At 43.0% G+C, this 27,796-nt stretch overlaps 1 protein-coding gene and 1 long non-coding RNA gene across 2 annotated transcripts in view; one reads left to right on the top strand and one right to left on the bottom strand.

Moving 5' to 3' along the window:
• LOC144600102 (uncharacterized) overlaps positions 1-27,796 on the top strand; it is a 183,915-nt gene that overhangs the window by 139,940 nt on the left and 16,179 nt on the right. The window lies entirely within an intron of this gene.
• ecscr (endothelial cell surface expressed chemotaxis and apoptosis regulator) overlaps positions 1-27,796 on the bottom strand; it is a 42,104-nt gene that overhangs the window by 6,311 nt on the left and 7,997 nt on the right. Inside the window, exons 2-5 of the mRNA XM_078411519.1 lie at positions 8,843-8,953; positions 6,860-6,964; positions 5,510-5,611; positions 4,012-4,086 (exon numbers count right to left, since the gene is read on the bottom strand). Coding sequence (XP_078267645.1) covers positions 4,012-4,086; positions 5,510-5,611; positions 6,860-6,964; positions 8,843-8,953 — 393 coding nt within the window. The remainder of the gene's footprint in view (positions 1-4,011; positions 4,087-5,509; positions 5,612-6,859; positions 6,965-8,842; positions 8,954-27,796) is intronic.

The raw sequence follows: 27,796 nt of genomic DNA, 5'->3' as shown, positions 1-27,796 counted from the left end.
AGTAACGAACATTTGTAAAGATGCAAGTAAATGATACTAATTATAAATTCTGAACAGAGATAATATAGATTAGTTAGACACAAAATGCTGGGGTAACTCAGTGGGACAGGCAGCATCTCTGGAGAGAAGGAATGGGTGACGTTTTGGGTCAAGACCCTTCTTCAAACTAATCTTACATAGATTATTTTATTGTTATAGATATCAAGGTGCAATTAAATTCCTTGTTCTCCTGAAGCTCATAGAGTAAACAATATATTTATAGTATTGATGATAAATACCACATTAAATGCAATGATGAGTGCAAAATAGCAGAACAGTTCAAAATTGTATACATGTTCATCCATTGAAAAATAACATTGTTTAATTATTAATGTCAATCCTCTCACCAGAGATACTCACTCACTCCGCCTCTAAAGAGACTGAATACATACATGTATATCCTTAGGTTTTACTTTAATAAAAGTAGATATAAGGCGGTAAATTAGGTAAAAATGGAAGAAGTCTAGATTGCCCAAGGGACTGACGTAAATGACTACACTGAACCTGCAGCAGTACTTATTGCAGAACCAAATCGATAGCAAAAATTAGTTCACATTTTTGACTGGCAAGTATAAAAGAAGGCAGCTAATAATTAACATTAATATAACATGAACTGGTGGTCAACAGTTTCCTTCAGCTTTAGAATTCCAGTTAAATGCTCAAAAGTTTTCCTTACAGTCTATGTAGCAGCATATTGTTTGCAAGGTAACGCTTCAGTTGCTGAGCCTCAGCGAACAGATGTAAAAGGCATTAAATCAGTCCTACTGGATAGAAGCCCAGAGGCGATTTCTATGTGGTGAGAAGTTCAGAGGCTGGAGGTGGCAGGGGATTGTTATCGAGTCAGGAAACACAGAAGAACAAGTTTCCCCAAAACCTTCCTTGAAGTGGGGTTCCTGTCACAGACAGTTCGATTGACTGCTTTGCAGTTTTTTGGTGCTGTCATTCTTTCTATACAGATAAAACAGCGAATATATGGTCGCAATGGTGGGGGTGGGGGGGGGGGTTGGAGTGGGGGGGGGGGGGCGGTGTTGAGATGGGCTGTGAATGGGGAATGATACAGATGGGGACAGTAGACTGTTGAAGTGAGAAGTTGAACATGACAGCTCACTTCAACAGTCTACTGTCCCCATCTGTATCATGGAAACCTCCATCATTCCAGTCCCTAAGAAAATACGATGACTGGTCTCAATGACCACCATCCAGTAGGTCTACTGTCAACCATAAAAAGCACTTTGAAAGGCTGACAGTAACTCACATCACTGCCAGCCTTCTGGCCAAGGTAGACCTCTTGCGATTTGTATATAGGGAAAATAGGTCTACAGAGGACACCATCCCTCTTGTACTACATTCAGCTCTCGATCACCTTGATATTAGGATGCTATTCATTAACCACAGCTCAGCCCCAAAACACCCTAACACTGAATAAGCTCATGCCTAAACTTCTGGAGTTTGGCCTTGGGGCCTCTACCTGCAACTGGCTTCTGGATATCTTGCTCAGGAGAACTCAGTCAGTTAGAATTAGTCATAACATTTGCTTTACCCTGACCCTCAACACTGGTACACCTCAGGGTTGTGGTCTCTGCTCGTTGTACACCCATGACTATGTGTCCAAGTACAACCTTGACTCTTTATGTTTGCTGATGATATCACCATTACAGGCTGAAACAACAACAATGATGACACAAAGTATAGGAAAGAGGTTGAGAATCTTATGTCATAGTGTTAGGACAGAAACCCAACCCTCAACATCAGCAAGATGAAAGAGTTGGTTGTTGACTTAGCAAGTGGGTGATCTTAAACCAGAGCTGCTGTAGAGGTAGTCAACAGCTTCCCTAAAAATCCATATCTCCTGAAATTAACCTGGCCCCTTCACATTGATGTGGCGATCGAGAAAGCATATCAGCATATATACAGTCCAGTCCACCAAGAGAGTTTGTCACTTCCTTCCTTGGTTCTTGGTTCTTGGTCCTCCAAAATATTCCAAATTAAATTTAAACTGGAGGTGGATTTAAACTGGAGGTTCTTCCTGTCCATCCTCACAGAGCATTGCATCAGAAAAGTTGGAAGTATTGTCAAGAATGTTTGCCACCCTGGCCATTGCCCTTTCTCTCATCTACCTCCTGGGAGAAGATGCAGGAACTTGATATCTTGGATATCTAGACTCAAGAAATTTTCAAATCTTGAAGAACAGCTTTTTCCCCAAAATAAAAAAATGTTCACGACTTTCACACTCACTTTCCAGAGGTACTGCTACATACTCTAAAGGGTGTGTCCCACTTAGGCGATTTTTTTTGGCGACTGCCGGCGACTCAAAGTCATAACAGATCGCTAAAATTTTCTTTTACCCGACGACAATGACCACGACAATGCCGAGTCGGATCGAGATTACAACATCTTCGGAAACATCGTGAAATTCCCACACTGTCAATGCTTCTCCGGAGTCCTAATATTCGCTGAAATCACTGACAAGTCGGTAAGTACTTGAGAGTTTTGAACTATAACATCTTGTATGGGTTACTTAAAAACCAAGCTTCACTGTAACAAGGAATAACTGGATTAACTTCCAGTTTACTAATAGCTGTATTAAAAAAATTAATTTAAAAAGTGGTTAAGTGGAATTTTGTGAAAAGTGTTTGGGCATTCTTTGAAAATGTACGGGAGATGCATATCTGGTTTCTGGGTTGCATATCTGGGTTAGGAACCCATTTTAAATGTAATGGCTGATGACCATAAACATCGCAAAAATTCCCACGCTTACCTGACCGTCAAACTGTCACCTCCAATCTACCTGTCAAATGTCCTGACGGTAAATAAATTGGTTAAACACAAGCATTTTATGATATTTTGAAATGACTTTACTTATTGTAATAATATGTGCTTCGAAATGCATCTAAGAGAACCTATTAAACCTGGGGACAGCATGCAACAGAGCCCGCAATAAGCAACGATACCTGCCGACAAGCCAGCTGTCGCCGAGAAATTTCAAACCGGATGATTTCTCAGCGACGTGCTGAGATCCACTACGATTTTTGGAAGACTCCTCACAATGATGCCCGCGACACCCCGGCGAACTGTCGGCGACAGCCTAGTCGCCGGCAGTCGCCTTAAAATGGCCTAAGTGGAACAGGCCCTTAACTCTACCTCATTTGGTTATTCTGCTATTGTATTTTAACTTTTTTTAACTTTCAGGTTGCGCTGCAATCTTGAACTGCTTTGCTGTTTTGTAGCCGTTGTGGCATTTACTGTTGTATTTATCATTATTGTATTTCTACTGTTTACTCTGTAAGCTTTGCATGAAAAAGGGATATGATTGCACCCTGGTTTATTAACTAATCTGAATCTGATTGTCAGGAAATTGGTCATTAAATAACTGAAAGAACAACATAGAATGCTGGAGAAACCTTAGGAATTCCAGTTACCATCACCTGCAGTGTTTTTGTTTTTTTCAATCAGTTGATAGTTTCAAAGGTATGAAATAAAAATGCCTCCCATTTTCAGCCTGTAAGCAATGTCATTAACATCACCTTCAGTATGGAAACAATCCTGACCAAAGATCAAGAGAAATCTGCACATACTGGAAATCTGCATTAAAAGCAAAAAAAAACAAAACTACTGAAATTACTCAGCAAGTCAAATTACTCAGCCAGTCAGTTGTGAAAAAGGCAATGTTTAAGGTTGATGAACTTGCATCAGAACTGCTGATGATTTCTCGTTTTCGTTTCCTTTTATTTTGGAATCAGCCCTGTTTGCTTCGTCATTGCTGGAGGCTTGAAACACCCAAGCACTTGTGCTAAAGAAATTAAGACAGACATTCCCCTATAGTTCAGAATGGGTAATCTATGATTGGCGTGGACTCAATGTGCCGAAGAGGCTGTTTCCATGCTGTATCGCTAAACTAAACTAAACTAAACTGCTCGTGAGAGTTGAGCAGAGGAGATACAAATGACCCAGTATTCAAGAGCAGAAAATTACCAAAGGCTAGTACAGACAAAGAGTTGGTTCCACTTGTAGTAGGAGTAGGTGCTGGCTGCTTCTCAAATGTAGGACCTGTCAAAATATAAACAATTATAAAATGTTAGTGATACTGATTATTTAAACATAGAATAGTATAGCATGGGTAGAGGCCCCCTCAACCCACAATGTCTGTGCCAAACATAATGCCAAGCTAAACTGATGTCATCTAGAAACATAGAAAAATAGGTGCAGGTGTGGGCCATTCGGTCCTTCGAGCCAGCACCGCTATTCAATATGACCATGGCTGATCATCTAAAATCAGTACCCCGTTCCTTTTTCCCCATATCCCTTGATTCCTTTAGCCCTAAGAGCTAAATCTAGCTCTCTCTTGAAAACATCCAGTGAATTGGCCTCCACTACCTCCTGTGGCAGAGAATTCCACAGATTCACAACTTTGGGTGAAAAAGTTTTTCCTCATCTCAGTCCTAAATGGCCTACCCCTTATTCTTAAACTGTGATCCCTGGTTCTGGACTCCCCAAACATCAGGAACATTTTTCCTGCATCTAGCCTGTCCAATCCTGTAAGAATTTTATATGTTTCTATAAGATCCCCTCTCATCCTACTAAATTCCATCCTTCTAAATTCCTGCATTTGCCATGCATCTGCCCACTCACCCAACCTATCCAAGTCACCCTGCAGCCTCATACCATCCTTCAGTCTGAAGAAGGATCTCGACCCAAAACGTCACCCATTCCTTCTCTCCTGACATGCTGCCTGACCTGCTGAGTTACTCCGGCATTTTGTGAAATAAATACCTTCGATTTGTACCAGCATCTGCAGTTATTTTCTTACTCATACCATCCTCCTCGCAGCTCATACTGTCACCCAGCTTTGTGTCATCCACAAACTTGGAGATGCTACAGTTAAATTCCATCGTCTAAATTGTTAATATATATTGTAAATAACTGAGGTCCCAGCACCGAGCCTTGCAGCACCCCACTAATCACCATCTGCCATTCTGAAAAGGACCCATTAATTCCTATTCTTTGCTTCCTGTCTACCAACCAGTTCTCTATCCATGTCAATACCATGTGCTCTAATTTTGCACACTAATCTGCCTGCACATGATCCATATTCAGCTGACAGGGCAGAAGATGGCAAATGAAGAACAAAAATGGAGAACTCTGTAAAGCATGTGCTTCTGCAGGAATAATTGTAAAGCAGAATTTCTGTTCAGAAATTCTAATGGGAATTAATTTTTTTTTCATTTTATTAGTCAGATAATTGCACCCAAAATTTGCAGAATGCTTGTAAACATGTCCATATTTATACTAGCTTTGGTCTTCCAGTAAATAGTTGTTTAATGAGATTCTCGTTAACTTATCCATTTAAATACTAAAGAGTTCAAATTTTAAAAATGTAAATAAAATTTAGGTTGTAAAACTGGTATGATATTTTATAGTGATATTGAATGTAAACATGGTTTATGTTAGTTAGTGCAATGACAAACATTACCTCGTGATTCCTTGCTGCTGGATGTTGTAGTAGCAGAATACATACTCTGTCCAGTGGAAGTCACAGGGAAAGATGTTGAATTATCACCAGTGCTTGTATTAACTACAAGTAGAATTGAAATATAATCATGCAGAGCACAGAGGATTGAAATAAATATAATAATGCAGTGCGCAGAGGATCATTGGGATACAGCTACCAGCCCTGGAGGACATCTACAACACACGCTGCCTCAGGAAAGCCAGCATCTACAAGGACTCCACAAACCCATGCCACCGTCTGTTTGAACTACTTCCATCTGGCAGATGTTACAAAGCCTTTTATGCCCGTACCTCCAGACTAAGAAACAGCTTCATCCCTAGAGCTATAGCTGCTCTGAATCGGACCTGCTGAGAGCCCCTCATGATCTGTCTCTGCCCCCAGGGTCATCTGGCACAACTGACCCCTGCATGAACCTTTTATGCACTTTAACTTTTTTTCCCCTCCCTTTGTTGTTTTTGTTTTCTCCGAGATTTATTTATTTTATAGCATCGATATGGAAGTGTTTCTGTTATTTTCACTGTTAACTATCAATCTTCCTTTCATAATGACCTATTCTCTCTTTTGGCCCTTTCTTCTCTGCGAAAAATGTTCTAATCTTTCGTGACTATCCTTTCATTAATACTCAGACTTCCCATTGCTGCCTTCAATTTTCTCCCTTTCCTTCCTGCTCATTCCCTATTCCCCTCTGTCCTCAATTTCATTTTCATCTATTTCCTGTTTTGCATTGTCATCCAATTTTTCATGCAGCATATATTTATCTTCTTCTCCAATAATGGCACATATCCCAATGACAGAGAAGTGGAGAATGACAATGCAATAGCTCAGAATCAGACGGGAGCTTCTATGTAGATCTATCGTAAGTTGCAGAGGCGGGATGATAAACGCAGTTCTGACTGAAGTCAAAGACTTTTGAGGTCAATGTGGTGTAAAATTGGGATCTACCTTCACCATTCATCTCCACTCTGCCGTACTTATCCAGAGGTTATGTGGTAGCTTTTTATTCTGTGGCTGAAATGTCACTTATGTCTTTTCTCAAAATTTCATTCTTGCCCATTTCCTATCCCTCGTCTTTCAAACTGAATGTTTGCACCCAAATAGAATCCCTTGAGATCCCTTGCCTACTAAAAATGATCAGGGCAATTTTATGAAACTGCTATCCTTATTACAGCCACATCAGATTCACTTTATTAAGATATTACTTCTCTTGCACATACTTGCACACAGATTTATGAGCACATGGGCATGCACGTTAAACTACTCTGATTCCTCTGCACAAAAACATGGTAATACTTAATACAGTGACAGTATTACCTGTAGTTTCAGTCCCGTTAGAGAATGTTACTTCAGATGTGAAGTTTTCAGTTCCTGCAGATATTGCAATAGTGAAAGTATTTGCCTCTGAAGAATTGCTTGACACTATAAATGAAAAATATTAATGAGTTAGAACTATTTACTGGGAAGAAACTGTCCTTGAATCTGGAGGTATGCGTTTTGAAACTTCTGTACTTCTTTTTCTCTAAATTTACTCATACTCCCTCAAATATTCTAGTATTAGATATACCAAAAGCTTACTTGTGTGGTTGAATAAAGGACCAAGAATTTCCATTGATTTTGCATTATGGTGGTTTTTATCTTTAATGATGGTTGGATATAGACAATAGACAATAGACAATAGGTGCAGGAGTAGGCCATTCAGCCCTTCGAGCCAGCACCGCCATTCAATGCGATCATGGCTGATCACTCTCAATCAGTACCCCGTTCCTCCCTTCTCCCCATACCCCCTCACTCCGCTATCCTTAAGAGCTCTATCCAGCTCTCTCTTGAAAGCATCCAACCAACTGGCCTCCACTGCCTTCGGAGGCAGAGAATTCCACACCTTCACCACTCTCTGACTGAAAAAGTTCTTCCTCATCTCCGTTCTAAATGGCCTACCCCTTATTCTTAAACTGTGGCCCCTTGTTCTGGACTCCCCCAACATTGGGAACATGTTTCCTGCCTCTAATGTGTCCAATCCCCTAATTATCTTATATGTTTCAATAAGATCCCCCCTCATCCTTCTAAATTCCAGTGTATACAAGCCTAATTGTTCCAGCCTTTCAACATACGACAGTCCCGCCATTCCGGGAATTAACCTAGTGAACCTACGCTGCACGCCCTCAATAGCAAGAATATCCTTCCTCAAATTTGGAGACCAAAACTGCACACAGTACTCCAGGTGCGGTCTCACCAGGGCCCGGTACAACTGTAGAAGGACCTCTTTGCTCCTATACTCAACTCCTCTTGTTATGAAGGCCAACATTCCATTGGCTTTCTTCACTGCCTGCTGTACCTGCATGCTTCCTTTCAGTGACTGATGCACTAGGACACCCAGATCTCGTTGAACATCCCCTCTTCCTAACTTGACACCATTCAGATAATAATCTGCCTTTCTATTCTTACTTCCAAAGTGAATAACCTCACACTTATCTACATTAAACTGCATCTGCCATGTATCCGCCCACTCACACAACCTGTCCAAGTCACCCTGCAGCCTTATTGCATCTTCCACACAATTCACACTACCCCCCAGCTTAGTATCATCTGCAAATTTGCTAATGGTACTTTTAATCCCTTCATCTAAGTCATTAATGTATATCGTAAATAGCTGGGGTCCCAGCACCGAACCTTGCAGTACCCCACTGGTCACTGCCTGCCATTCCGAAAGGGACCCATTTATCCCCACTCTTTGCTTTCTGTCTGTCAACCAATTTTCTATCCATGTCAGTACCCTACCCCCAATACCATGTGCTCTAATTTTGCCCACTAATCTCCTATGTGGGCAAAATATTTTAGTTAGATATATTTTTATTCTTTATACTGTGTGATGACCTTTTAATGTTATTGTCACCATTACTGACTTTTGCTATATATTTTTAGTATTTATAATTTTGATGAAATCACTGCACCATCTTTCTTTGCAGATTGGGAATTATATTATGCTCAGTTGTCTCAGCTGGATAATTTGCTTTGGCCATATGTAGTCGGTCAGGATTGATACAATTCATAAATGTAACTCAATTAGAAATGCTTGCATTGTGAGCATTCAAATTCTGTCCGAGAGTCTGACTAATGTAACGTGAATGATTTTGATTAATTTCAAGTTACAGTCATAGGGTCATAATGTGATACAGCCTGGAAACAGGCCCTTTGGCCCATCTTGGCCAACATGTCATACCTGCCTGCATTTGGCCCATATCCCTCCAAACCTGTTCATTAATTATTGTGAAGAACATAGCAATGTAAAAGTACTTTTACCTTCAATTGTAGTTTGTAGGGTCGTAACATCTCGAGGAGGTGTCTTGCCACTTGCTACTGATGAACTTGAATGGTTTGTTGCAACAGTTATAGTCTCATTGTTTGTGGCTCCTGGCATACAACATACATAGAGTGGTTTTGGTTACTATTTACCAATGGCAGGCTACTACATTCAACAGTTTTAATGCTCTGCTATCAAAACTAGAGGCAGGTCCAACAGCCAATGAGCGTTTTTGGCTACTTGTACACTGAAACATTATTCAACATTTGGAGGCAAATTGAACAAGTGGGTAAGAACGGATAGTAGGATAAATGAACAGCAAAATAAGGATGGAGATGGGAGCAAAAGGGTACTGATTACATATTTTATTATCATATCATATCATATATATACAGCCGGAAACAGGCCTTTTCGGCCCTCCAAGTCCGTGCCGCCCAGCGATCCCCGTACATTAACACTATCCTACACCCACTAGGGACAATTTTTACATTTACCCAGCCAATTAACCTACATACCTGTACGTTTTTGGAGTGTGGGAGGAAACCGAAGATCTCGGAGAAAACCCACGCAGGTCACGGGGAGAACGTACAAACTCCTTACAGTGCAGCACCCGTAGTCAGGATCGAACCTGAGTCGACGGCGCTGCATTCGCTGTAAAGTGACTTTCCTGTACAAATGGTTCACAAACCTGTATATTTTGGATTGAAGTCAAGGGTCTAAAAGAACCTTTGTGTACTCAGGCCGTCAAAATAATAACAAAAATGGAATTGTGTAGTGATGTTTATAATACATATAAGATTGCAAGGAGAGAAGATAAATTTAATTTCAAGTACAATTGAAGGGGGAAGTTAGAATAAAATTTGTGTTTGAACTTGTAATTCTGCCACAAAGCTGTTCCACTTTCTTATCTTGCCATGGTTATTAAGATTGATCTGCTGACAATCAGAGCTGGAAATAATCACTGTACAAAATCTTTATCTAAAGAAAGTTTCTTAAATGGAGAATGGCAATATTAGTCTCACGCTGTTTGCCCACCTTATACAAACTGTATGATGTAACAATTGCCTGCCAGGATTGTTGGACCTGCGTGGTGTGCAGAAGTTGTAAATCCAGCAGTGATAGTACGTGAAACAGGTAATGAAGTGCAAGTTATCTTTCATTCATTTAATCAACGCTGCACTGAGTTTCTTCTCAAAGTCAAAGTCAAAGTCAATTTTATTGTCAATCCTCAGCCAGTTTACACAGACAGAAAATCGAAATACCGTTTCCCACAATCCCGAGGAACAAAGTGCATAAAACTAAGTTAAAATTAAAAAGGCACAGCAAACAACAATCAACATAAAATATAAAATATAAAATATAGTCACTTCAAATGCGTTAAAAAAAAATTTTTTTTTAAAAGTGTCTGGTGCTGGATGTGCGTGTGTGTGGGGTGTTAAAGTCCAGGTCCAATAGGGGCAGGGGAGAGAGGAGGAAGGGAGGGGAGAGAGTTCAGCATCCTGACAGCCTGGTGGAAAAAACTGTTCTTTAGTCGGGTGGTGCTTGACCTCAGGCTGCGAAACCTTCTCCCTGAAGGCAGGAGGGTGAAGAGGCTGTTGGAGGGGTGGAAGGGGTCACCCACAATGCTCAATGCTTTGCGGGTGAGGCGGGTGGTGTAAAGGACCAGGAGTGTTGGGAGTGAGGCGCCAGTGATCCTCTCAGCAGTGTTCACTATGCGCTGCAGGGTCTTGCGGCTGGAGGCTGTGCAGCTTCCGAACCACACAGTGATGCAGCTGCTGAGGATGCTCTCGATGGCGCCTCGGTAAAAAGTGTACATGATGGGTGTGGGGCTCCCGCTCTCTTCAGTTTGCGGAGGAAGTAGAGGCGCTGCTGGGCTTTCTTGGCGATGGACGTGATGTTGTTGCTCCAGGAGAGATCCTCGGTGATGTTCACCCCCAGGAATTTGGTGCTGCTCACCTGCTCCACAGCAGCACCATTGATGGTCAGTGGGTGGGGGTGTTGGGTGTGCGTTCTCCTGAAGTCGACAACAATCTCCTTTGTTTTCTCCACATTCAGGAAGAGATTGTTGTCTGTGCACCACGCGGCCAGCTGGTCCACCTCCTTCCTGTAGTGGGTCTCGTCGTTGTTGCTGATGAGACCCACCACTGTTGTGTCATCCGCAAACTTGACGAAGTGGTTGGAGCTGTAGGTGGGTGTGCAGTCGTGGGTCAGCAAGGTGAAGAGCAGGGGGCTTAGCACACATCCTTGTGGGGCACCCGTACTCAGCGTGATGGTGTCCGATGTGTTGCTGCCGACCCGTACGGACTGGGGTCTGGCAGTGAGGAAGTCCAGCAGCCAGTTGCAGAGAAGGGGGCTGAAGCCCAGATTTGTTAGTTTACAAACCAGCTGCTGGGGGATGATGGTGTTAAATGCTGAGCTAAAGTCTATGAACAGCATCCTAACATATGAGTTTTTAGTGTCCAAGTGGGTGAGGGCTGGGTGTAGAGCAGAGGAGATGGCATCCTCAGTGGACCGCTTAGCTCGATATGCAAACTGAAACGGGTCCAGGGAGGGGGGGAGGTTGGATCTGATCTGCTTCATGACCAGCCTCTCGAAGCACTTCATGATGGTTGAAGTCAGCGCTACAGGGCGGTAGTCGTTGAAGCAGGATGGAGAAGACTTCTTGGGCACAGGTATGATGGTGGTTTCTTTGAAGCACAAGGGAACAACAGCCTGGCTCAGGGAGATGTTGAAGATGTCTGTGAGGACATCTGTGAGCTCAGCTGCGCAGTCTTTTAGCACACGACCAGGAATGTTGTCAGGTCCAGAAGCTTTCCGGGTGTTAATCCTTAACAGTGTGCTCCTCACACTGCCTGGAGACAGACAAATAGCCTGGTCGTTGGGGGGGGGAGTTGATTTCTGCGCAGGTGTGTTGCTCTGTGCTTCAAAGCGTGCGAAGAAGCCGTTGAGGTCGTTCAAGAGAGAGGTGTCACTGTCACAGGTCTGTGGTAGGGGTTTGTAGTCCGTGATAGTCCTAATACCCTTCCACAGGCTCCGTGTGTCTCTGCTGTCACTGAAGTGGGCTGTGATGCGCCGGGTGTAGTGTTGTTTGGCTTTCCTGATGCCACTGGAAAGGTTGGCCCTGGCTGCTCTGAGACCGGCTGGATTGCCCTCTCTGAAGGCAGCGTTGCGGACCCTCAGCAGCCCATGGACCTCCCCTGTCAGCCATGGCTTCTGGTTAGCCCGGATGGTGATGGCTCTGGTGTGGGTCACATCGTCAATGCATTTGGTGATGTAGCCTGTAACTGTCTCTGTGTATTCCTGAATGTTGGTTGTGTTGTTGTATGTTGCTGCCTGCTTGAACATGTCCCAGTCTGTAGTCTCAAAGCAGTTTTGGAGTGCAGCTGTGCGGTCCTCTGACCACACACGTACCTCTTTTGAAACCGGTTTGGTGACTTTCACCCGGGGTCTGTATGCCGGTTTCAGCAGAACGGTGAGGTGATCAGAGAGGCCGATGTGGGGGAGGGGGGAAGCCTTGTATGCTCCTTTGATGGTCGTGTAGACAAGGTCCAAGGTGTTGTTTTCTCGTGTTGGGAAATCAACATGCTGGTATACTTTGGGCATGACAGTTTTTAGGTTAGCATGGTTGAAGTCCCCAGCTACGATGAGAAAGCCATCTGGGTGTGCTGTCTGCTGCTCAGAGATGGCCCGGTACAGTTCGCAGAGTGCCTCCTCTCTGTCCTTGTTGTTGGAACTGGGAGGGATGTAAACAGCGACTAACAGGATAGCTGTTAGCTCCCTCGGGAGGTAGAAAGGTCGGCACTTCACAACCATAAACTCCGCCAGCGGTGAACAGTGTTTGTAGACCAACACAGCGTCCCGACACCAAGCATCACTGATGTAAACAATCACACCGCCGCCGCGAGTCTTCCCCCCGCTAACCGTAGCTCTGTCCGATCGGTAGCATGTTAGCCAATGTAATTCAATGTAAACTTTACACTCAATTTATAATTTGAATACTCACTGCACATACAGGCAGATTCTATAGAGTTGTAATAAACAGGTTCACATAAATATAAAGTTTTCTTAACAGAAAAATAATTGAATTGACATTTATGAAAAATAACGTTTAAATAAATTTGGAGAGATTTTGATAAAGGCCAAGAAATCATTTAACTCCACTTCTCTCCAGGGTACTTGTAACTCTGCTTCTCTAAATTGGACATTGATTATCCTCAAATTTAATTGGTGGCTATGGCTTCAGCTTCCCCTTCCGAAGATTTGGAATTTCCTCCCTAAATCCCGTCCCACCTCCATCATTCTGTACTCCGTTAAAATGTTCCTCAAAACCCAACTCTTTGATGAAGCTTTTGACTATCTGAGATAATTGAGTCACATTTCAATAACCCCGCTATCTAATTGTTCAGAAATCCAGGAGTTTAGTTTATTGTCACGTGCACCAAGGTACAGTGAAAAGCTTTGTTGAGAGCTAACCTGTCAGCGGCAGGACAATCCAAGATTTCAATAGAGCCATCCACCAGTGTACATGACAGTGTACATGATAAAGGGAATAACTTGAATAACAGATCAGTCTGAAGAAGGGTCTCGACCCGAAACGTCACCCATTCCTTCTCTCCCGAGATGCTGCCCGACCTGCTGAGTTACTCCAGCATTTTGTGAATAACTTGAATAACGTTTAGTGCAAGATAGAGTCCAGTAAAGTCCGATCGAAGTCCGGGGGTCTACAATGAAGTGGATAGCAGCTCAAGACTGCTCTCTAGCCCTGTTTCCCGCACTCCCTTTAACACAATGTTTGAGTATTCATTTGGAATAACATCCAATAGTTAGGAAAATCTGCCAGTCAGGCACCACCTAAGTCCTGTTCCTGCCAGATTAATAATAAATAAATTTTGTCTGATATTTTTCCCTGGGTTTCTTTGCTCCATTAAAAATTCTATTTAAAAAGAGAGTTGTTGACATTGGAAGTAGATTTGCCCTGTAGGCTGCTCCTGTCTGTCTTCCCGCTAGTGAAGGAAACTGCTCCATCCTCAGTAATTTGAACCTCATTCTGTATACAGTATCTGTTTCAGTGGCTGAGTTTCACTTAATCAAAGGTCACAAATCTTATCACAAGTTGATGAGCACAGATTGAAAGCCAGAGTTCTGATTCAAGCTCTCATTGTCATAGTCCCTGCTCCAAGTGTTGCCCCATTAATAATTTGGGATGATTTTGTTCGAAGGGAGAGAAGATCACCAAGGCTCTGAACATTAGAACATAAGAAAGAGAAGCAGGAATAAACCATTCGGCCCATCTTAACTGCTCTGCCTAACAACTAGTTTATGACTTGACAATAAGTGATGACAATAAGGACATGGCTTTGGTACCACTTTGCTGCATTTATTCCAGATGTTGCTTTTCCTTTGATATCTAAAAATCATTCAATTTCTGGTTTGAATATCTTCAGCAATTGAACTAGCACAACCCTCTCGGGTAAAGAATTTCAAAGAATCATGCCCTTTGCATGAAGAACATTTTTCCACGTCCCTGTTCTGAACACATTTTTGCTTATTTTGAGAACGTTGACCCTAGTCTTGGTTCTGAATGACTTTCTGCTTATTATGAGACTATTAACCCTGGTCTTAAACATGCAGGCAGTAAAAATATCAACTCTGTATCTTTCTGTCAAGATCCTAAAAACTTTGCAGATTTTACAGACCTCATGTCATATTCTTCTAAATTCAAGAGAACAGGCCCAATATTTTTAATCCCTCCTCAAAAAACAAACCCAGTCACCTAAGAATCAATTTGTTGAATCATCATTGCACTTCTACTATTGTAATATTTCCTTCCTTAAATTGGTAGACCAGACCTAGGCATAATATTTGATATGTTCTCACCAGCGCTAAGTACAATTGGAGCTAGATGTTTCTACTGCATAGGAAGGAACTGCAGATGCTGGTTTAAACCGAAGATAGACACAAAATGCTGGAGTAACTCAGTGGGACAGGCAGCATCACTGGAGAGAAGGAATGGGTGATGTATCGAGTCTTAACCCTTCTTCAAACTAGAGTCTGTGGAAAGGGAAACGAGAGATTGTACGGGTTGGCACGGAAGCAGGTGTCAGGGGTTATGTGGAGAAGGCGGGAGAATGGGGTTAGGAGGGAGAGATAGATCAGCCATGATTGAATGGCGGAGTAGTCTTGATGGGCTGAATGGCCTAATTCTGCTCTTATCATGACCTTATGAGAGATAGAGACGGTGAAGTAGAGCGATATAGAACAAATGAATGCATTTGTTCCCTATCACTCTACTTCACCGTCACTTTTATTGCATATCTTTCGTCTTTATCTCTAGTTTCCCTTTCGGATCACGACCCGAAACGTCACCCATACCTTTTCTCCAGAGATGATGCCTGTTCCACTGAGTTACTACAGCATTAGGTGTCTACTGTTGTTCTCCAATCCTCTTGCAATAAGGGCCAACATAATGCTTATCTTCCGAAATGCTTGATGAACCTACGTGTTAATTTTCTGTAATTTGTGAACACGAACACCTTTCAGTATTTCATCATGTAAAAAATCCTCTGCTTTTCTACCAAATCTCCACATTATATTCCATCTTCCATGTCCTAGCCTTTTCCCTTATCCTGTATATAATGCCCCAAAGCCTCGTTGAAGCCTGCTCAGAGGCCATACTATTATCCAGCTTCTTTTACTGTCAGAAAATGTGGATACAGCACTTGATGGTATTAAAATTGATTTCTCTAACTTCAAGTAACCCTGGCATTCCCTCTCTCTCTATCCCTCCCCCATCCAAGTCACACCAACAAACAGCTAATAATGGCCTGTTTCCTTTATCATCCTTACCTTTTTGCATATATTTCATTTTGTTCTTTATCTCTCTACATTGTCTACATCTCTCGTTTCCCTTTTCTCTGGCTAGTCTGAAGAAGGGTCTCGACCCGAAATGTCACCCATTCCTTCTCTCCACAGATGCTGCCTGTCCCGCTGATTACTCCAGCTTTTTGTGCTTATCTTCTATTGACAGTATGACACTGGCCTTCATAAGTTGTGGCATTGAACACAAGAGTAGGGAGGTTGTGCTTGAAGTTTATAAAACATTGGTCATACCTCAGCTAGAGGAGTGCAGGCACTTCCGGTCTCCACACTACAGAAATGATGTGATAGCTCTGGAGAGGGGAGAGGAAATTCACCATTATATTACCTGGGATGAACGATTTCAGTTCTGAGGAGAGACAGGAGAGGTAGGGTCTGTTTTCCCTGGACTGGAGGAGCTTAAGAGGGAACACATTTGAGGTACATAAAATTATGAGGGGTACAAATAAGGTTGATTGTCAAAGAGTGATGAGTGCCTGGAATAAAATGGCTGAGAGAGTGGTTGAAGCAGACTCGATGACAGCATTTAACAAGTGTCCAGACAAGCATTTGAATTGCCTTGGCAGAGAAGGCCTTGGACCAATTGCTAGAAAATCTAATTAGTAAGGATTTCTGACCATGCTGGTCAGCATGGATATGCTGGGCTGATTAACTTGTTTCCCTGCTGTATAATTGGATAATTCTGTGTCTCTGGGGTTCACTGGCCTAAGTCGTTATACAGATGGTGAAGAACTGTGTCTCCCACACTGATCCTTGAGGCACCCCTCTCGCCACAGTTTCTGAACCCAAGGTTGACCTGTTTGTTCCTGCTCTCTATTCCTGTCAAACAACTGATGCTTAATCCAGTATTACACAAAATATCCTGCACTCTATATATTTTTTTACTAACATGTAGTATGACAGTTTCTGAAGTACCTTATGAAAATTCAAACACACTGCATCTACTGGCCTACCTTAATCTATTTTGCCAATTACAACTTCAAACAATTCCAGCAAATTTAACAAGCATTATTTTCCTTTTTATAAACTTATGTTGCCTTTGCCCAGTCTTACAATTCTATAATTCTACCATTCTATGGAGACACTGGAATCTTGAACTAAAGCAAACTACTGGAGGCGCTCCAATCAGGCAGCATCTGTGGAGGGAAATAGACTGGTGATGTTTCGGGTTGGGGCCCTTCTTGAGAATATGCTGCCTGACTTGCTGAGTTTGTTTTTATTTCAAAATTCCAGTGTCCCTATAGAATGAGGGTGTATGAGCTGAAAACTGGAGCCATTTCCTTCAGCATTGGAGGGATAAAGAACGTGAGTGGTTTGCTTGCCTTCAGTGATTACGGCATTGAGTATAAGGGTCAGGAAGACAAGTTACAGCTTTTTTAGCTCTTTAGTTAGGATGCAATTGGAGTATTGTATGCAGTCTGGTCACATAGGAGGTATCCCAAAATGCTGGAGTAACTCAGCGGGTCAGGCAGCATCTCAGGAGAGAAGGAATGGGTGACGTTTCGGGTCGAGACCCTTCTTCAGACTGATGTCAGGAGGGGCTGGGCAAAGAAAGGTATGCAGTAGGAGACAGGAAGACAGTGGGAGAACTGGGAAGGGGGAGGGGAAAGAGAGGGACAGAGGAGCTATCTAAAGGTAGAGAAATCAATGTTCATACCACTGGGGTGTAAGCTGCCCAACCGAGTCACATCCTGCACACCTGGGGGCAATTTACAGTAGCCATTTAACCCACAAACCTTCATGTCTTTGGAATGTGGGAGGTATCCGGAGCACCTGGAGAAATTCCATGTGGTCACAGGCAGAACGTACAAATTCCGTAGAGACAGCACCCATAGTCAGGATAGAACCAGGTTTCTGGCGCTTCAAGGCAGCAATTCTACCGCTGCACCACTGTGCCACCCTTGACAAAGCAATGATAATGAAGGGCCTAGATAGAGTGGATGTGGAGAGGATGTTCCCAGTAGTAGGAGTCTACAACCAGAGGGCACAGCCTCAGAATAAAATGACATACCTTTAGAATAGAGATGAGGGGGAATTTCTTCAGCCGGATTATGGTGAATCTGTAGAATTTATTGCCACAGATTGTGGTAGAGGCCAAATCATTGGGAATTTCTAAAGCAGAGATTGATAAATTCTTGATTAGTAAGGGTGTCAAAGGTTACAGGAGGAAGGCAGGAGAATGGGGTTGAGAGGGAAAGATAGATCATGATTGAATGGCGGAGTAGACTTGATGGGTGGGATGGTCTAATTCTGCTCCTATGGTCTTATACATCTCTTTTGCAAAAAGCTGTAGGCTGGGTTTAAATGGTGAAGGTTACTCTCAATACCAGGCTTCTGCTGATTTGTCCAGGCATTTGGATGCCTGATTAGCTCTGGCAACATGTTGCAAACATTGTAATTAACTAGCAATGTGAAGCTGACTTGGTGTTTGCATTAGAAACAATGGGGATTAACATCCCATCAAAAATCACATGGCTCTTTCCCACAGGTCACTGAACTTAACCCCTCACAACCTGAGACTTCAACACTGAGAGCTGTAAGGTCATCAAGTCAGTGGAAAACATTTACAGAATTATTGTGTGATACTTGATTAATACTTACTTATCAAAAAAGGATTTAGGGCAGAACATTTTGTCTTTGGAAATAACAATTATATGAAAAATTTCAGAACACCACCTGAGAAAGCAGGTGAAAGTTAATTCCACAAATTAATTTAATAGGAAGCAGAATGGGTATTTGAGGATGAGGATCGTACAGTTTATGGATTAAAAATAGGAAGCCAACACAGGGGGTAGTTTAATTGATTTGGATAAGTGGAGAAGATTTAGGAGGCATTAGCATAAACCATGCAATTAGTTTCATGCTTAGAAATGTTGACATTGCCAATGCAAGTGGATGAGTAAGTGTTGCGATAGTACTGGCTGCCTGCTTCGACTGGAGACACATCTACCCAAAAGGAATTAGACGGGTTCATTAAGTACTGCAATTATCATTTCTGGATTTGCTTGATTGCCTGAACGATTTGAACATGATTTTTCTGGAGTTTTTTCTCCTCCAAAATGGGCAAATTGTGCATTTCCCTTCCCAACACCTCAGGAAATTGAATGGTTTAGTACTAGAGTGAAAGCATGCGGCAGTTGGGTTTGTGTGGAAGGGTTTTGACCCGAAACGTTATCCATTCCTACTCTCCAGAGATGTTGCCTGACCCTCTATCTTTCCCGCTTAACCCTATGTTCCTGCCTTCACTCCATAACCCCTGACAATCAAGAATTTGTAAATCGCCACTTTAAAATTACCCATTGACTTGGGCTCCAGAGCTGTCTGTGGCAATGAATTCCAGAGATTCACCACTCTCTGACTAAAGAAATTCCTTCTCGTCTCCTTTCTAAAGGCACGTCCTTTTATTCTGAGGCTATGGCCTCTGGTCCTAGACTATCCCACTGGTGGAAACATCCTCTCCACATTCACTCTCTCCAGACCTTTCATTATTCGGTAAGTTTCATTGAGGTCCCCCTCATCCTTTTAAAGTTTAGTTTAGTTTTGAGATACAGTGTGGAAACAAGCCCTTCGGCTCAGTCCATGTCGACTATCAATCGCCCATTCACACAAGTTCTGTATTATCCCACTTTTGTATCCTACACACTGGGGTAATTTACAGAAGCCTATTAACCTACAACCTTTGGAATGTAAGAGAAAACGACCACCTGGAGAAAACCCACGCATCACAAGGAGATTGTACAAACTCAGCAGAAGACAGCTGCTGAGGTCAGGATTAAAGCCAGGTACCTGGCGCTGTGGGGTAGCGGCTCTACCGCTGTGTCACAGTGCCACCCCATTTACACCATGGAAAGAGACTAATTGGCACAGTGAGTATGTTGTATACAAGGGCATCCAGCCAGTCTCACCTGGCAGTGAAACGATCCTGTCCCACCCCCCCCCCCCCCCCCCCCCCCACTTCTGATTTCTCCAACACCCCACTCCCCATATTGCATTGCTGGTATATCGCTTATAAACATCTTTGCGTGTTGTAACTATGCTGCCGGAACATATTGAAACATTACTTGCATTCCATTTCTCCTGTCCCTTTCCAAGTCAATATTCCTAGCGACTGCCATAGATAGGCATGTTTGGATTGAGTTATTTAAACTTGAAATGCTGAACCATCTATCTTACTGCACAGTAAATATACACCGATGAGCCAAAACATTATGACCACTGACAGGTGAAGTGAATAACTTTGATTATCTTGTTACAATGGCACCTGTCAAAGGGTGGGATATATTAGACAGCAAGTGAACAGTCAGTTCTTGAAGTTGATCTGTTGGATGCAGGAGAAATGGGCAGGAATAGAGACCTGAGCGCCTTTGACAAGGGCCAAATTTTTATGACCAGACGACTGGGTCAGAGCATCTCTGAAACGGCAAGGCTTGTGGGGTGCTCCTGGTCAGCAGTGGTGAGTACCTACCGACAGTGGTCCGAGGAGGGACAAACCACAAACCGGTGACAGGATGTTGGGCACCCAAGGCTCATCGATGCGCAAGGGCAACGAAGGCTATCCCGTCTGGTCAGAACTTACAGGAGGTCTACTGCGGCACAAGTCATAGAAAATGTTAATAGTGGTCACGGGAGGAACGTGTCACAAACACAGTGCATCACACCCTGCGTAGCCGCAGACTGGTCAGAGTGCCCGTGATGACCCCTGTTCACTGTTGAAAGCACCTACATTGGGCACGCGAGCGTCGGAACTGGACCAGGTCGCCTGGTCCGATGTGTCCCGTTTTCTTTTAGATCATGTGGATGTACGTGTGCGCCGTTTACCTGGGGAAGGTGGAGGGAGTGTGAAGCTCTGGGCAATGTTCTGCTGGGAAACCCTGGGTCCAGCCATTCACGTGGATGTCAATTTGACATGTGTCATGTACCTAAACATCGTTGCAGACCAGGTACTTTCCTTCATGGCAATGGTATTCCCTGATGGCAGTGGCCTCTTTCAGCAGGATAATGTGCCCTGCCACACTGCACACATTGTTCGGGAATGGTTTGAGGAACATGATGAAGTGTTTACAGTGTTGCCCTGGCCTGCCAATTCTCCAGATCTCAATCTGATTGAGCATCTGTGGGACGTGCTGGATCGACAAGTCCAATCCACAGTGGCTCCACCTCGTAACTTACAGGACTTGAAGGATCTGCTGCTAATGTTTTGGTGCCAGATACCACAGGACACCTTCAGGGGTCTTGTAGAGTCCATACCTCGGCGGGTCTGCGCTGTTTTGGCGGGACACGGAGGACCAACAGCAGATTAGACAAGCGGTCATAATGTTTTGGCTCATCAGTGTATAATACCACATATTGCACATATATAACATCTTTCAGCTTCACATGCAAAAATATAGGAGTCACAATAAACAAAGATGCGATTATCCAAGATATTTGTCTGGAAATCATACACCATTGTTAATGAGGGGAATGAAATGACCCTCATGTTGTTCTCTGATGAGGCAACACTGCTCTGAATGTTTTTTTCAACAGTGGTGCAATCTGAGCATTCATACCAACATACTAAGGATTGTTTTCTGCTTTATTTGAATGGTCTCCACTATAATTAGCATCTTCCCATCTAACTACTTCTTATCTAGTGCAGGAATCAATATTTGTACATTTTAAGTACAAAAGCCAAATCGCCAGAGGATTCAATTTCCCCTGCAATACAATAATCGGTATTTTTCTTCATTATGTGCTTCCCTGAGGTATGAATGCAAGTTCAACACAACATAGCTCCACTGGAAGTGCATAAATTATATTTGTTTAGTGCTGTTAATCTGTTTGAATGGCTCTGAGTGAAAAGTTTCATGATTAATAGCTTTCATTCACTCGTCCATAACTCCCAGCAGAGAGTTATGACTAAAGGCAGCAGGGACTGGAGAATCAGCATCCCCGTCTTAGAGTTACAGAGTTATACATTACAGACCCTTCAGCCCAATATGTTCATGTCGACAAAGGTGCCGACCTGCGCTAGTCTCATTTGGCCAATATTCCGCTAAACTATTCCTATCCTAACCCGTATAAATGTTTTGATCTTACTTCCCTTGCATGCATCCCTCACGTATGAATGATATGTGCGCCAATAAGTGGAGAAGACCAGCTGAGAGATGTTAACATGCAATTTGATTTTTAGCATTGATTGGATTTTTTTAACAAATAAATTACCCAACACAATAACTCAAGTGGTCCTAATAATAATAATAATAATAATATTCATTTATTGTCATTGCAACGAGTACAACGAAATTAAAAAATAGCCAATCCTGACGGTGCGTACAAACATATATGCAATAAATGCAAAAACAAATAAATACATAAATACAATTAAATACAATTATATTAAGTACAAGATTTTTTAACGGTGTTGCCTAGTGCAAAGGTAGTGTTCAGTTCTCGTATGGCCCTGGGGTAAAAACTGTTCTTAAGTCTGTTTGTTCGGGATTTGATCGACCTGAAACGTCGACCAGAGGGCAGATGAACAAACAGACGGTGGCCGGGGTGGGATGGATCTTTTATTATTTTGCCTGCTCTACTGAGGCAGCGTAGGCTGAACAGGTGCTCCAGGGAGGGCAGTGAGCAGCCGATGATCTTCTGGGCCGTCGTGATGACCCTCTGAAGGGCCTTCCTGTCCTTTTCTGAGCAGCTGGCATACCATGTGGTTATACAGTATGCCAGCACACTCTCGATGGAGCAGCGATAGAAGGACAACATGAGCTTCTCCTGCAGGTTGGTTTTCCTGAGGATCCTCAGGAAGTGGAGTCTCTGCTGTGCCTTCTTTACTGTGGTGATGGTGTTGGTAGACCAGGTAAGATCCTCTGCGATGTGCGTACCCAGGAACCTGAAAGCTGGTACCCTTTCCACACAGACCCCATTGATGTAGAGTGGGTCGTAATCTCCACTGGTTTTTCTAAAGTAAATTATAAGTTCCTTTGTTTTGGAGGAGTTCAGGACCAGATTGTTCACTGAACACCATGCTGCCAGCCTTTGGATTTCATCCCTATAGGCTGTCTCATCTCCTTCTGAGATGAGTCCAACTACAGTCGTGTCATCCGCGAACTTGATGATGGTGTTGGTGGGATGGGTGGGGGCGCAGTCGTGAGTGTAGAGGGAGTAAAGGATGGGGCTCAACACACAGCCCTGTGGTGAGCCGGTGCTCAGTGTAATGGTGGAGGAGAGGTGAGGGCCTATTTTGACGGTCTGGGGGCGGTTGGTCAGGAAGTCCTTGATCCATTGGCAGATGGTTTGGGAAAATCCAAGGTCGGAAAGTTTGGTGACCAGTCTGCTCGGGATGACCGTGTTAAAGGCAGAGCTGAAGTCGAGGAAGAGCATCCTCACATAGCTCCCCTGGTGTTCAAGGTGGGTCAGTGCAGTGTGAAGAGCAGTGTCGATGGCATCCCCTGTAGACCTATTTGCTCTGTCGGCAAACTGGTGTGGGTCGAAGGTGGGTGGGAGGCTGGCTTTGATGTGCTGCAGGACCAGTCTCTCGAAGCACTTTGTGATGACCGGTGTGAGTGCTACCGGACGGTAGTCGTTAAGACCGCTGATGACAGACTTTTTCGGCAGTGGGATGATTATGGCGGACTTCAGGCAGGGAGGGATGGTGGATTTTAAAAGGGACAGGTTGAAGATTTTTGTGAAGACCTCAGATAATTGGTCTGCACATTCCCTCAGCACTCTGCCCGTCACACCATCAGGGCCTGCAGCTTTCCTGGGATTCACTGCTCTGAGCACGCGCTTAACATCATACTCCTGCACAGTGAAGGTGTTGCTGTCAGGTGCTGTAGTCCTTCAATCAACAAACTACTCCTTAACACTAATGCTGGAAATAATATCAAAGAGTAGAATATACAATTATTTCTCTCATTTGCTTGGGAGTTAGTTTCGTTTATTATTGTCACATGTACCAGGTTACAGTGAAAATCTTTTTGTCATGCGTTATCCAGTCAAAGAAGACAATACATGATTACAATCAAGCCATCGACAATCTACAGATAAAGGATAAAACATTCAACATTTAGTGCAAGATAAAGTCCAATAAAGTCCGATTAAAGACAGTTCAGTTTTCAATGAGGTAGATGAGAGATTAGACTGCACTCTAGCTTATAAGGGGATGGCTCAATTGTGTGATAACAGCTGGAAAGAAACTGTCTCTGAATCTGAAGGTATGTGTTTTCAAAGTTACGTACCTCTTGCCTGATGGAAAAGGGGAGAAGAGGGAGTGTTCGGGGTGAAACTGGTCCTTAATAACTGCTTAGTGTGTTCCATCTAAGGCCAGAGTCCACTATCTAATACCATGTAAATCAGAATTCTGTTCCATATAGATTAGCCTGAGTGAAAAGGGGTGAAGATGCCCAGTAGAACTAAAACCAAGACCATTCAAAAGAAGCCTTTTCACCAATGACAATTCATACCTTGAAAGAAGATAGACCTAGCTGGTCACTTTAATTGAAGAACAATCTGAGCTGCAAAGTAACTCAGCTTGCCTTTGGATGGTTAAACACAGAGCAAAATTAAAGGTGAGTTGAAATAATGTTTAAGCTGCCCATTGCTGAACTTAATTGTTAACAGTATATGGAATAGTCTTGCTTCAGAAACTGTCTTGGTACAGCACTAACCGCCACATTGGGTCTATGTTCTATGGATGAGCAGAGACAAAGTTCCCTGAATTTGCTAACAAGTTTGGAGGGGATGATGGTGTTGAACGCTGAGCTGTGATCGATGAACAACAGCCCGACATTCGTGTTCTTATTGTCCAGTGGAGGGTCGAGAACCAGCAAGATCATATCTCCCATTGATTTACTGTGGCGGTAAGCAAATTGTAGTGGATCCAGGTCCTTGCTGAGGTAGGAGTTGATGTGTGCCATAACTAATCTCTCAAAGAACTTCATCATCACGAGTGTTAGAACAAATGATGTCAGTAACAACCACAACGTATTCATTCAGGTCTGTCACCGAGTCCTTGAATATCGCCCTGTTTGCCAACTCCAAACAGTCACGGAATCAGTCCTCTGCCTCCCTTGACTAGCTCTGAGCAGTCCACACTGCTGGACCTGCACCTTTTAATCGCTGTCTATATGAAAGGAGAAGGAGCATAGCTAGGTGGTCAGATTTTCCAAAGTGAGGGTGAGGCATGGAGAGATGGGCATCTTTGAAGACCATGTTAGTGCAAAACAGAAGCATTTTATGTTTCATATGTTGGACACAAGAGGAATTGAGGGACACGTCTCCTGTTGCTTTTGTGACTTTGGGCTATACTGTACAACAGGAAACCCTTTGATTAGCAATTACATGGGGGGTCCTTGGAGATAAGCTTATTCAAACATCTATCAGCCACCGTCATGCTAAACAGTACTGAGGATGAAAAGGTGACCAGTGACAAGGCCAGATAAACAATGATATCAATGAGGACAAAAAGTGCAAGAGTAACTCAGCCCGTCAGGTGGCTTCTCTGGAGAACATGGATAGGTGATGTTTTCGGCACCCTTCTTCAGATTCAAAGACTTTAATGTCATAAGTGACATAAATTATATTGTCTCCCTCAAAATATTAACACATCCACACTTTTCCACCGATCCCTCTTCGCACCCACATCCATCAACCTCCAAGGATTGTTCATGCATCAGTCAATGAAAGGAAGCATGCAGGTTCAGCAGGCAGTGAAGAAAGCCAATGGAATGTTGGCCTTCGTAACAAGAGGAGTTGAGTATAGGAGCAAAGAGGTCCTTCTACAGTTGTACCGGGCCCTGGTGAGACCGCACCTGGAGTACTGTGTGCAGTTTTGGTCTCCAAATTTGAGGAAGGATATTCTTGCTATGGAGGGCGTGCAGCGTAGGTTCACTAGGTTAATTCCCGGAATGGCGGGACTGTCGTATGTTGAAAGGCTGGAGCGATTGGGCTTGTATACACTGGAATTTAGAAGGATGAGGGGGGATCTTATTGAAACATATAAGATAATTAGGGGATTGGACACATTAGAGGCAGATAACATGTTCCCAATGTTGGGGGAGTCCAGAACAAGGGGCCACAGTTTGAGAATAAGGGGTAGGCCATTTAGAACGGAGATGAGGAAGAACTTTTTCAGTCAGAGGGTGGTGAAGGTGTGGAATTCTCTGCCTCAGAAGGCAGTGGAGGCCAGTTCGTTGGATGCTTTCAAGAGAGAGCTGGATAGAGCTCTTAAGGATAGCGGAGTGAGGGGGTATGGGGAGAAGGCAGGAACGGGGTACTGATTGAGAGTGATCAGCCATGATCGCATTGAATGGCGGTGCTGGCTCGAAGGGCTGAATGGCCTACTCCTGCACCTATTGTCTATTGTCTATTGTCTATAATACAAGGCTGTAAAATATGAATTTCAACAGGGGGTGAAAACCGTCTGGGTGAAATGGCACCTAGAAGTTGCAAAGCAACAGATGATTAGCCAAAACCAGTCATGGATATGTGGCTCACCGCCCATGGAGCCTTTGCTTACTGGGTCCAGATCTGAAGTGACCAAGCTGACCCTCCAACCTGGGACATGAAGTGAAGTGCAACATGATCTTAGCCAGCAACAAATAGAGCTCAGTCTACATCCTGCTGAGGCTCTGGCCCTGAACACCACCTGACAGGAGGCACAACTATGAATGGGGCTTATCTTACTATCATAACTGGGACTGTAATTCAGAGAGATTTTAATGTTAAAAAAAATTTTTTTTTAAGTCATCAAATGAAACTATAAAGTAGTAAGACTGGTCATGACGAGAGACATTTGGCCCTTCAGCCCAAATGAGAGCTAGCCATTTACCTGCATTTAGCCAATATCTTTTTAAACCTTTGCTCCCCATGTGCCTGTCTAAATACCTTTTAATTGTTGTATTTGTATCTGCCTCTACTGCTTTCTCAGCCAACTCTTTCAACATTCTCCCCGCCCTCTGTGTGAAATAGTTGTTCCCCAGGTCCCCTTTAAATCCTTCTCCCTTCACCTTAAACACATGACATCGAATGTTTGACCCTCTATCCTGAGAAAAGGAATGAGGCCATTCATCTTATTCATGCCCATCATAATTTTAGAAACCTTTATTGAAGTACATAGATCAATTTCACAGTAGAGTCATAGATAATATGTGACCTGTACAAAAAATAAAAGCCTGTTTGTGACCCCAATGTGTGAGTATATTTCAAGATTCCACCCAAATCAGCACAATCATATTGCATTTTGAACAAAGACTGTGAGCGGTTCCATGTGTAAGTGATGATCCAGGTAAACTGAATCTTAAAACAGCAAGGTTTGCAAACAGCCAGAAGGCACGTGGTTTTGTGTGTACCTTTCTTACTTTTAAAGTTCTCCAATATTTTTAGACTTCTTCAGCCGATTAGACAGAAGTATAATACGATCCTTTCAGAAAGAAGTGGGAAATCTACCACAGCATTTATAACGCACATTTGATTTTACTCAGATTACTCATCAACAATTATGCTGTGTGTATTTCCCAATTTTTTTTATATGTGCTGTAATTTGCTGTTGTCTGTATTAAATGTTTATATCTCTTTCTTTTATATAGGTTCACACTTTCCCCCCAATATTTTGATGTTTAGAGCTGTAACCATAGATTAAACTTCCCCTCCCAGTTCAATATTCTGACCAGTCTTGCCCCTCCCAGCCCTGTGTCAGTTTTAGTCAATTTCCATTGAATTTCTGATACACATTGGGAACAATTACAATCTCAATACAAATCCCTAGAGAACTCAGTTGGGTACTTCACATTTCATAACTGAAGTAGCAATCAAAGTAAATGGAAAGCCACATTACATAGCCAAAATTATGGAGCAGAAGTCCATAAAGTGTACGTGCGTCATTTTGTTCAATTCTGATGCTGAGTTGCAAAGAGCAAATAATTCAACAGGACTGATCTCTCAGAGTAAAGTAGTTTTTGTCCTACTTGAGATTATTCACATGAAAACTGGGTGTAATTACTCATCCATTGAATTTACCGGCTATGAAATTGAGGTAGTATAAACACAGTTTTTTGATGTTTCCCTGAAGTACGTCAGATTTCTCATATGTT

The sequence above is a fragment of the Rhinoraja longicauda genome, chromosome 14 (genome assembly GCF_053455715.1).
Source record: "Rhinoraja longicauda isolate Sanriku21f chromosome 14, sRhiLon1.1, whole genome shotgun sequence".
In the NCBI taxonomy this organism is placed as follows: Eukaryota; Metazoa; Chordata; class Chondrichthyes; order Rajiformes; family Arhynchobatidae; genus Rhinoraja; species Rhinoraja longicauda.
The sequence above is the reverse complement of the archived record's forward strand: the minus strand, read 5'-3'. Positions and strand labels throughout refer to the sequence as shown.